At 42.2% G+C, this 11,983-nt stretch overlaps 2 protein-coding genes across 2 annotated transcripts in view; both read right to left on the reverse strand.

Annotated features, from left to right (window-relative positions):
- Positions 1 to 709: 709 nt before the first annotated feature.
- Positions 710 to 3,900, reverse strand: LOC118477784 (putative uncharacterized protein DDB_G0277255). The gene is made up of 2 exons (XM_035970095.1): positions 3,727 to 3,900; positions 710 to 2,310 (listed from the first exon to the last, which is right to left on the reverse strand). The coding sequence occupies exons 1-2, from the start codon at positions 3,776 to 3,778 to the stop codon at positions 1,676 to 1,678; spliced, it is 687 nt and encodes a 228-aa protein (XP_035825988.1). The 5' UTR covers positions 3,779 to 3,900; the 3' UTR covers positions 710 to 1,675.
- Positions 3,853 to 11,983, reverse strand: part of LOC101851841 — a 14,356-nt gene continuing 6,225 nt past the window's right edge. The window contains exons 3-12 of the mRNA XM_035970198.1: positions 11,090 to 11,229; positions 10,703 to 10,764; positions 9,448 to 9,558; positions 8,738 to 8,819; positions 8,013 to 8,156; positions 7,436 to 7,507; positions 6,702 to 6,849; positions 6,002 to 6,156; positions 4,947 to 5,247; positions 3,853 to 3,867 (exon numbers count right to left, since the gene is read on the reverse strand). Coding sequence (XP_035826091.1) covers positions 3,853 to 3,867; positions 4,947 to 5,247; positions 6,002 to 6,156; positions 6,702 to 6,849; positions 7,436 to 7,507; positions 8,013 to 8,156; positions 8,738 to 8,819; positions 9,448 to 9,558; positions 10,703 to 10,764; positions 11,090 to 11,229 — 1,230 coding nt within the window. The remainder of the gene's footprint in view (positions 3,868 to 4,946; positions 5,248 to 6,001; positions 6,157 to 6,701; positions 6,850 to 7,435; positions 7,508 to 8,012; positions 8,157 to 8,737; positions 8,820 to 9,447; positions 9,559 to 10,702; positions 10,765 to 11,089; positions 11,230 to 11,983) is intronic.

Raw genomic sequence — 11,983 nt, forward strand, 5'->3', positions numbered from 1 at the left:
ATCCACGGGCTGAGAGGGATACAACGTCCAGGCTAAAAGATGGAGATATTAATTGGTAATAATTCTTCCAACTGGAGAATCAAATTCATTATTGAATGCCACATTGCCGAAGCACCTAACTGTTCCACCACAGACATCGGTGAGGTAGGAGAAAGGAGTAGAATTAATCAGGTTCGATTTTTAAAAAATAAACAAAACAAAATAAAAACGAAACTAACACAGCAAAAATGGTTCATTTATTAATGAACTGCAAAAATGAAATACATTCATTATCAATTAGAAAAAAGGTTGTTCGGAAATCGCCAGTACATTTGGTAGTGTAAAGTTATGGAATAATTTATTTTTAGCTCATCCTAATCCACCGATGGCCCTTTCAAAGGTTTTTTTTTTCCAAAGGCTCTCAAACCAATCCTGGTTGTGGCAGACCGTAGGGAAACTTGACACCACTCACTTCGCCTGACCTGTTACGTACCTCATAACGCATCCACCAGATCGCGTTTCCTCTCTCTCTCTCTCTCTCTCTCTCTCTCTCTCTCTCTCTCTCTCTCTCTCTCACTCACTCACTCCCCCACAAACACAAACACACACACACACACACACACACACACACACAAGAACACACACACACACACAAGGCACACACATAAACACACATGCACGCATACGCACATAAACACACACACACACACACACACACACACACACACACACACACACACACACAGACACACGCACTTACACTAAGCACATGCACTAAGAGTGTCGTAGAAAGACAGAGAAAAGCAGAAAAAAGAGTTAAAGTTAAAGACAGGCTTCCTCGCTTGAAAAAAAATGGGTTTATAATTATGAGGCGACAACTCCAAACACATGGACAGTGCTTCAACGAAAGGTCACATTCTCTCCCTTTCTAAAAAAGCACTTAGAAAAATTATTTCTATCAAACTGAGTTTACTACAGACTCTAATTCTCTTTTGATCTATTACGTTATAAACTGAAGGCTAAAACTTAACTCTTCCTGACATTCTGTTTCACAATATAAAACAGACAAACGTTACGAGAAAGACGTTAAAAAGAAGAGGCAGAAACGAAAATAAAGTTAAAGATGGCAGTCTACAATTTCTGCGTTTCGTACTTCAAACTCGCTTAACTTAGACCATTCAAAATATAAGATTACTGGTATCCAGTCCAAGGAATAATTTACTATTAAAATCATAAATTTGAAAAAAAGCACATAGCAACTCTGTGCTTCTCATTTAAGAACAGACATCTTCAAATAACACAACTTACATAGAAATTACAAGCCATTCGTAATCACTATCCGTATACTCGGGTCAAAATTTCTTGGATATCTGTTTGCCTGGATAAGTAGATGCCATATCAGGTAATAACGTGGCAAGAACATTTCTAGGCAAACAACATTATTTCTCGAAGTAGGCTATATATCAACCTGCCCTTAAGGCATAATAATCAATCAGTCATGTATATATATATTCCTGCTTCCAGTACCCTGGTATTTTTGACAAGGTATCCAAGGCACATCTGAGCCCGGTAGAACACGTGTTAAAACTTGTGCACGGTTGGAACAAACCATAACAAGTAACTGCCTGGTAATCCAGAGCTGTGTTGGATCTGGAGACCAATGATGCAACATTTATGTCATCAAACTCCGAGACACTCACGAGTCAGCACATTTGTAGTTGCTGAGATGGCTACTGTAGGTTGTGCTCGTACTGCTATTTCCGATACTGCTGATGTGGTTGTTGTTGCTGCTGCTGCTGTTGTTGCTGCTGCTACCACAACTGGTGCTGCTGCTGTTGTTATTGTTGTTGTTACTGCTGTTATTGTTGTAGACGTCTCCAGGGTTGATGACACTGTAGCACGCCAGATCAGCAGGCCTGTCCAGACGGCGGCTACTCCCAGAGAAAGATCTACTGGCATAAGGCGCGACCGGCATCACAGCGTTGGGGTTCACGTAGTCGGCGGCGCCTCCATCACTGTGCATGAAATAGTTCCCGTTGCTGGAGTCTTGCAGAGACTGGTAGTAGTGATAGTAAGCACTGTCCAAAGAGTACATTCCGCCATAAGGGCTGAATTCTGCTGCTATCCCCGGTCCGAGGCCTCGGTCTGAAGACGTGAGCCGCGCAGACGTGACAGACGGCTGGTGGACGAAGGGGTCGCTAGAGGGCATCACCATACTACTTCCACCAGTGGAGAACATCCGGTTGGCTGAAATGTCACCGTTTGTGAACATGTGGGAGAGGTCATTGCTCGGGTATGCATGGCTAGGAGCCTTCATCTCCTCGAACATCTCTGTGGGAGAAAAAGGCAGCGAGGTTTAGAAGTACATTAAGGAAATACCTAGTGTATTCTAAGACTGAAGTGAAGTCTAGATTCCTGCAATGCATAATATGGTAATGCGTTTTGAGTCCAGGCTTTAAGATACAGGAAAAAGATGAGCCGACTGTGATGGCCACATTTCGCTATGAAATGATTAAGTAGTGGGAAGGAAAAAACAACACAATGGTCTCCACATACCTACCCCCCCCCCCCCCCCCACCATTGTCCCCTGGAAGCACCCAAACTTGTAAAACATTAACAAGAGGAGCGCTGGTCAGAAAGAGGAATAAAAATTAAACGAAAAAGACATTAGTCACGTGGATCATAACCATGAAGTTAATAGGCCTAATAATCTCAATCTTACCTGTAATTCTGTACTGAGATGGGATTTTTAAGCTCTGGACCTACGAGAATTAATATTGGAGCGGTTTTTATTACTTTTTAAGTCATTCCTATATGCACTATAATGCCGTTTTACACCCCATTTGACAACACAATGAATCATCTTAAAGCCGGACACCAACTCCTTGATCAGGGCACCCCGCTAAAAGGTGCTATTCCAAAAAGAGAAGTAAAATAGTTCTGACACCACACTGATTTCAACTTGAATCTCTAGCGTGTCTGGTAAATAGCAGGGCCTTGCGTTATAAGAGTGAATTCAAAAACAAGGAGTATCATCCTAACTGACTGTACAGGTTTTACACACTCATTGGCCTGATTGTAAATATTTAAGGTAGTGGGCACCTTTGACACTGCTATTAGAGCCAACCATAGAACAGAGGGACATAGCATCACAGGAGAAAGACAAAGGTACTCGTTGAAGTGAAAGTATAAAACCGTGTCCTTATATCCTATACACATGTATTTACTTGCATATCTAAGGATGTGAGAGGTTGGCCGGTGTCACGCAATGTTCTGTCGTCTTTTTTCGCCTCCACTTTCTGCCCCCACCCCCTACCTCCTTTGCTCCCTCCTCTGGGCTCCTGGCTCTTTCTGCTGCTACTCCCTGGCTCCTTCTTACTTTACTGCTGTCTTTCAGCCACACCCCTGGTCTTAGGGTAGGAAAGATCTCCGCCTAGCCTTCTCGAAAAGGGCGAAAAATCTTAGAGTGTTGGGCACGTTAAAGATCCCTTGGTGGTCCAAAATCGATAAGAGAAGGCTTCGGCCGCCACCCGGTCAAAATTTAAAATTTCCTACCTACTGAAAATGTTTAATATGTCCTGCCCGCTCATATGACCTTAAGCAGTTGCGAGCGTCGTAAAACAGCCCCCCCCCCCCCCCCACACACACAAACAGCCTTACCTTCAGCCACACTAAATTACCGTCATAATGTCGATGTATTTCTTTCAATCTCAAATGAAACGAAACTACCTACTGATCATAACATACCTTTCTTCGCCTCCTTGATAGGTGCAATAGTTACGGGTGGCATGTAGACCATGGCTGTTGTCTGGTTCTCCTCGCCTGTGCCCACGTGAGTCCGCTGACTGGAGGCGCTGGACACCCGGCTGGACTTCAAGCCCTCTGTGACTGAAGACAATTTTCAATTGAACCAATTCGTACAGAACAATTTCTCTGGGGTATTTTTCTCAATGGAAAGACTACTTTTTTTATCTACCTTTTTGTGTTCTTATTTTGGATTTTTGTAGTCTTTGAGGACGCTTCAGGCCCCATAGACACACTATAAGTGACTTCGAAAGTGGAGTAACAGCCCCCATTAGGGACAACATCAGAGCAGGGAAAAGTTCTAGATAGTACAGAAAAATAACCTAGAACCCTACTTGAACTTAATTGCACAACGTTCACCTGGTTGATCAAGTTCGAAGCTGACTGCACAAATGGTACATTCCTTCTATCGATGATTATGTTGAGCCTCAGCCCAAAATAAAGTTACAATCACTAGAACATATCACTAAATTGAACAAATAGATCTAATTTGAGAGATATGAAAAGAAAATGAATACAACAAAGACAAAAGCAATAAAAACCCTCAGAAACCAAACCCCATTATATATCTAAGTCACTGACACACAACTGAAACAATTTCAAAAATTCAAATACCTTGAAGAATATTCACATCAGATGGAAAAAATGGACAGAGAAACTAAAATATGAGTACAAATTGCGAATGCGGTCACCTACCAACTTGCACCTATCTTGTTGCATCAAAATGTCCCAATGGAGACAACTCATCAGATATATTTCCACACCATCCATCTGCTACCAATGCCAAACGTGGACCCTCAACAGAGTGCAGCAAAGTAAAATAATAGCATGCGAAACGAACTGTCTCAGAAACACTTTAAACACAGCGAGAGGAGACAAAGAAACAAAGACATCAGGCAACACGTGGACGTCGAATCGAGCATAAAATACAAAAAGTGGTTTGGACACGGCATGAGAATGGGGTCACAACAGCCAGCCTCGGGGGCCTACAATATGTGATTCGATGGCTTTAAAATTAAAAAAAGATCAGAAAAAGATGGATCGATGGATCCAAAGAGATTCTTCAAAAATACAATATGACGACCTAAAAAGCATCACACCTGGTCCGACAAGTTCATCCCCCCCCCCACACACACACATACACCCCTTCCCATCCCTTCTACATCTTTCGGTATAAGAGGACAGAAAAAGTAACAGTAAAGCAAGCAAAACTGAAAAAATTGAAGCCTTAGCCACAGCATGGGTGCACACCAACAGTTTACATCTAGCTCCAACTTGCCTTGTTTTGAAACCGTTGCAGCAGAATTGTTGTTTTTGGTACCCAGATTGCTTCCAAAGCTAAGGGTCACCATGCCTGACTCAGATGCCAAGTCGATGTGTCCGCTTGTATGGGCGCGGGAGACCAACGGCTGGTCGTCTTGACGTGGTGTCACATTGGTCGGTCCACCGACCTGGATGCTCGGCCTGGGGAGGGATATAGCGATTGCATGTTGAGTTACAGGCGACATGTCAACCTTTTTTCTGCCATGGTCGAAGTTTCAGAAATGATTCCCTTGAAAAATGGTTGAAGAGTGTCATGGCAAGCTCACTTTCTTGCTGTTGTTCTTTCTAAGCTCTGAATCAGTGCGGTTATTTTGGTGTGCTTTCCTTTGACTCAAATAAAAAAAATTTAAAAACCTTCGTCCTTAACATAAATTTAGTTCGGTATCTAAAACGATTAGGCGTTATATTCATATTTCTCCCTCCACCCCCACCCCCACCCCCGTTACCTGGTGCGTTGATACAGTGTAAGTTGTATAAATCTATAACATGGTATAGCTTTATAGTATTTATACAGCATTATAATTGTGCCGTTAGCGTATCAGTGTGATACTTTTAATTCATTCTACGCTTATGTTCAGATGTTAGCATAGTTGGTATTACGCTGGGCTATGAAGTGGATGGTCATGATTCTAAACCTGAACTTCAGTAGTTTCGGGGGGGGGGGGGTACAAGGATTTTCTCCTTCTTGACCAGGTCCCACCTCTCAAAATAACAATATTGAAAAGGGTATCAAACCCCTATTATACCGTGAACCCCTCAACTTCTTTGCGAGTAGTAGACTGGGGAACCCTGATAATTTTTAATACGATTTGCGATGTTAATATCGCCATAACTGCAGCATAAATGTTAGGAGAAAAGAAAAACTCTCTTGGAATAATCAAAACATAGGGCTCACTTTCTTTTCACAAAGCGCAAGGGTTTTCCAAAGGAAGAAAAGTCCATGCCACTTCCTTTCCGGCGAAAGAACTTCTTGTTCGCCATAGTCATCTTCTCCACCTCTCCCTCTCGAGTGTCGATCATAGGACTCGCATTGCTCATGATGTCGATGATCTGAAGGTCACAAAAAGTTGTAGCAAAGATAAAGAGACAATAAGGACAGTGTTTGACTTATGCACCTTTCCTTTTTTTTTCAGAACGATCTATCTCGAAAGACTGTTTCTATTTCCCCTTTTATTCACGAAATAGCTTTAGAAACGGCGCTCAGGGATTTCAATCTTTGTATAAACTGTAAGCAATGATTTTAACTATTGAGCAAACAGAAAGTAATGAGAGACATGAAATTATAACTATATCCTTTTTCTGTCTCAAGCCACCAACGCAGACCCATCCCTTTCCCCCTTACCAAAAGATCAGGGCCCTAGGCTGAGGACAGACTTTCCACAAAAGTTAAGTTTTAGCAAAAGCAATTGCGTTACTTGTAACACAAATAGGTCATATAGTGCCGAAGATAACGGGTGTTATTGGAGAGTAAGAAACAACAGGGAAAAAAGAAGATATAAGGACGATCAATGTATGATAGGTAAGAATGAGCATAGCACACTAGAACACCCCCCAACCACACGCTTCCCAAAAAGTGGAGAGGGCCCAGCAGTTACCTGTGACTGGAACTCCTGAGGAAGGGCTGCGTTGATAATCTTCAAGTAGTCTACGGTCATCTCCAGAATGGAAGCCATGTCTGTCTTCCTCCCACGCACGTACGGCAGTAAAACACGCAACTGGTCACAGCTGTCTTTGATCCGCTCTCTGATCAAACATACCACAATAAAGTAACAACGATGGGGGAGATGAGTACACCGAAGCTTAACCAGATACAACTTTTGTTCTTTCTTCTTTGCTTTCCCCTACTAGATTTCAGGGAGAGTCGGCAGCTGGTTCTTTAACCTCGAGTGCAACTCCATCTTTATGCATTTTTCCAACTTTATAGGACCCCTTGCCACCAAGCAGCCACATTCTGATTTCGGAGGGGCAGCAATGTTTAGAGGATTTGAGAATATTCTATGATTTGACTTAAGTTACTTGCCATTCAATTGGTTAATTGTTTTCCATAAATTTTTACACTAGTCAAAGATATTCAAAAAATTATTTTAATATAAATATTAAATACTTTACTAAAATATAATACATGTAAAGACATTACTGGAACTTCATAAGAGTACATACATACAAATACAGTTTCTTGCATATTCATATTCTTAAACACTTTTCCTTGTCAGAAGATGATCTAACAGCTTGACATAAAGAAGTATGCCAAAAAGATTAACATTTTAAAGTTTGGCCTTTGAGTTTTGTTTGTTGACTGAAGAGGATAACCCTGACTCTGGTAAGGTACCTTCTTTGCTTTTCTTTTGTGGCATGCTCCATGCGGCACCAAGATGGCGTTGAACTACGGTCTGAGGCTGGGCTGTTGAAAGTAGAGTATGTAGATATAGAATGGCTTATCAATCATGTTGTGGAGCTAGAGATAGTAGTGTATTGCGAGTTAACACGAGAGCTGTAGTATTTACCACGAAGGTTAGCGTAAAAACAATAATAAAAAGAAGTGAAAGTTATATAAAACACACAGGAGGCCCCCATGCTCCCCCTTCCTCAAAAAAAGCGATTATGGGAATGGAATATATATATACACTTACTTGGTCTTGTGTAGACAGACAGACAGACAGACAGACAGACAGACAGACAGACAGACAGACAGACAGACAGACAGGCAGGCAGGCAGGCAGGCAGGCAGGCAGGCAGGCAGGCAGGCAGGCAGGCAGGCAGGCAGGCAGGCAGACAGACAGACAGACAGACAGAGCAGGATGCAAGCATGTGCGCTCATGACACCAAAACAATCAACGATTATCTTTATTCTCTCTCGGTAGTCATCACAGGCAGCAAGAGACAGGGCGCCTCACGAGAGACTGTACCTTTCAATACGACCATGCTCCGTGTGAGAGGAAGATTTGTCTGGAACACTTGTATCCACAGACATGGGGCATTTCACGTCAGAAGCTCCGAATTCGGTGCTGTCCATTCCACAACTGGACATGCTGTCACACGTGGATGACCGACTGAAAAGAGCGTCAATGCTAAACATCAGAGGGTGCAGCAACATTAGGCAAGACTCAAAAAAGCGGACTAAAATCCTCTCTTTCAGTACACTTGCCCTATTCATGCGCATGAGGGGTTGGTACGAGAATGGACACTGGTCAAAAAGTGTTAGTTCAGCAGTGTTGGCATCTAAAGAATTCACATTTGCAAAGAAATGCTCCAGCTATCCCAACTCTCTTCCAACATATAACCCCCTCCACCTCCCCCCCCCACCCCCCTAAAAAAGCACATTTAAATTTAATGTTCTTCCTTTAAAAAAACAAAGGCAATACATATGCCGGAAGACTGAAAGCACGTCGCTTCCAAGATGGTTCCTTTTAGACTTTGAAAACAAACTTTCAAATTCAATCATCCATATTACGTGCATAACCAGTCGACGCAAAAACAAAATAATCCCAAAATCGTTTCAACCAATGAAATACTCCAAATTTTGAAAGCGGATGCAACTTTAGCGGGGATCTGAAAGGGGGGGGGGGGTCCTAAAATAGTAAAATAAAGATGACAGTAACACAGCTTTGACTTTCCCATTTTATCAAAGTACCTGCACTCGTTCGTTTTAACAGAAGCAAGGCTGTTGGTTGATTCAGGTGAATTAGGGGCATCTTTCACAAAGTTGGTACCACCTACAAGAAAGAGAATACAGAAAACAGGTCATTAAACAGTTCTATCCCAGTAACATTTGAGCAAATCAAGTTGGAAGCACCTGGCAAACACGCAGAGGATTCGATTCAAATCCAGTTAGGGTCCAAAATTTTTCTCGTCTGTCCTGGCTGTTGGGAGTGGGAGTCTAAGCACTCTAATACACGTCTGTAGTTCTAAATTGTGTCAAGCGAGGAATCAAATTTCATCCGTTCCCAGTCATTTTGTAATCCTAACTTTATCCGTACGGCCGAAACCTTGTAGCTCGTTTACGGGAAAGGGACGGGGTGGGGGTGGGGTGGGGTGGCGATTGTTAATTAGTAACCTCTTTGTTGTTTCTTAGATATAGAACGCAGATTTTTCGCATGCCCTCTTTTCTCACGATAAAGAGACATTGTCATGTTGTTGTAGTTGACGATCCAGCTCAAGATAAAGGGACATAAAATGCACCTTAATCCACCGATCTTCAGTAATGTAGGACGTGAACAACATGTCAACAGATCTTAGAAAAAATAGACGTAAGCTAATGAATACAAAGAAGTGAACGATTGGCATGTTAACACAATAAATACAACGAGTAAAAAAAGAAGTAGACATGGGCGTGAAGCTCACCCTGGTGCCGAGCTGCTGACATCCAGCGAATTTTGTGGTACTTTTGTCGTATGGTTGCCCTCAGAACTGGCCCCATGAGAACTTCATCTACACCAGACAGCTGTAGGGTACCTTGGAGTTGAGAGTGATAAGATTTGAAACTTTTTCGGATTCTCTGGAACCTCGATAAACATCCGTTTTTTACATGACATTTGGAAAGTCAGTAAAATCCTGATATCAGTCTTGAAAACCATCGGACCCCCCCCACTTCCTCTTTAAAACAAATATTTTAACATTTCTAAATTGGATATCACCCGGGACACCCATGATGCAGACTGATTTCATGTTGAGTATAAGGATTATACCTACACTATTGAACATACGGTTAGTTTGAATTTGTATAGGATATTCTTTATGGTTAATAAGGTGGCAACATCAACGCAGAGCTGCAAATTGGAGTTTCTAAATTAGATGGACAAATAAATGCACATACTACGCTTTTCCCCCTTGAAGTTACGTCTGTCTTCAAGGCATTTTGTTGTCTTAAAAAAACAAACGAAAAACAAACAAAACAAAAACAAAAATGAAAACAAAAAACAGTTTTTGGTTATGTCGTACACTGATTCTAATGTTAGTAGTCATCCGTCTCCAATTAAATATGAATGGAGAAAATAGACGCGCCAAACCTTCGGGCCCCAAATGAACCTGAAAAAAGGGGGGGGGGCGAATGAATACACATATTGACAAGCAGACGCTTTTAGTTTTAGTAGAGGTTTTACGACGCTCGCAACAGCTGCATAAGGTCATATGAGCTCCAAGAGGTGGAGGTTAACAGAGAAGTCCTTACAGGGAATTGGGCTTACTCTGCTCACCTCTCTAGCTTCAACAGCACAAGGTCTGCTTCAACTATCAAGGCACCCCGATGTAGCAGGTCACAAGAGAGTGACAAACATGCAAAAAAATAGAGGAGAAAATGAAGGTAGTTAGGATGAGGAAAGAAAAGGCAGCAGTTCCCTGTTGCAATTCGTGCAGTTATGAGCATGCATGATATTGATGAATCAGCCCATTTACAATTCTACTGTACAACAGAACATGGTAATGTCCCCCCACCCCCCCACCCCTTTTGGGAATGGCCTAAAGACACTTCAGTCAGTAGCATCGCCCCGGGGGGGTTACACAGAAGCTTTCAACCTGAGGCCAAATGCTGACGTAGTTAAGAGTAACCCAGGAATTTCAGGCAAAAGTTCAGATACAGCAATGAGGAGAAAGTGTTTACCTTCGGGTTGGTTTTCCGTCACGGCTATGACGTAAGCACCTTTGTTTCTCTTACTTGAGTATCTGACAAAGGTGAGACGAAAGAAAAAGTAGAAAACAGTAAGTTATTAAAAGTATAAAAAATATCACACAACCAAAGAATTCTCAGCCTACTGGACATGGGCAAACACAGGCTTACAAGGATTTTAAAAAAGAAATTCACATGATACAGAATAGCACACCACACATAAACACGCACACGCACACACACACGCACGCACACACACACACACACACACACACACACACACACACACACGTGCACACCCAACTATGTACGCTCAAAATGCAAACATACGTACCCCCCTCTCTCTCTCTGTCTCATTCTCTCTCTCTCTCTCTCTCTCACCTAATAGAAGTAATCACTCCGAGCACTTCGTCAGTCGTGGTGCTAGGCAGCTGTACCCAGATCAGCTGGAAAGCCTCAGCGTCACACACATCCAGGGCGGCTCGGAACGCCACCACGCGGACACAGGGCACCGGCAAGGCCTAATGGAATGTGTCGAATTAAGAGAAGATTGTAGTTATAGAAAGAGTTTGTTTTGTCTTGTTTTGTTTTGTTAGTTTTTGGGTTATTTTTTCTAGGGAGGGGGAGATTGGTTGTTTTGGGAGTTTGTTTTGCTTCGTTTTGTTTTTCTGTTGTTGTTGGGTTTTTTTTGTTTTTTTTTGGTAAGCATTTTACGGCATTTGCAGCACAATTGTGTCATATAAGAGCCAAAGATTAGAGGTGTTACAAGTTAAGAGAGTAGCAAATACACAAAAAATAAAATGAGATCAGGACGATAGATGTCCGATAGGAAAAAAGGAGCAAACCGTAGACGGTCAGAGTTAGTATAAGAACGTATAGAGCTAACCACACCACAGCACCCGCCGCCCCCCAGCCGAGAGAAGCAGATCAACGCAACAACAATTATTTAGTGCAGTGGAAAAGTTTTGTTATAATAAAAGTTTTACAGCACTTGCAACACAAATAGGTTATACAAGTGCCGAAGATTGCAGGTGTTACTACAGAGTAACATGCACAGAAAAGAATTGTTTAAATAAGAGTTTTACGGCACTAACAACACAATAAGGTCATATAGTGCCGAAGATTACAGGTGTTACAAGAGAGTAACAAACACAAAAAGAAGGAGGGGAGGTAAAGACGATAGATGTTTGATAGGACAGAAGAAGCAAACCACACCAGAGCACCCGCCAACCACCTACGAAACAGGATCTACCAGTGGCGCCACCCAACAAGCCG

Source organism: Aplysia californica, unplaced genomic scaffold (genome assembly GCF_000002075.1).
Source record: "Aplysia californica isolate F4 #8 unplaced genomic scaffold, AplCal3.0 scaffold00010, whole genome shotgun sequence".
In the NCBI taxonomy this organism is placed as follows: Eukaryota; Metazoa; Mollusca; class Gastropoda; order Aplysiida; family Aplysiidae; genus Aplysia; species Aplysia californica.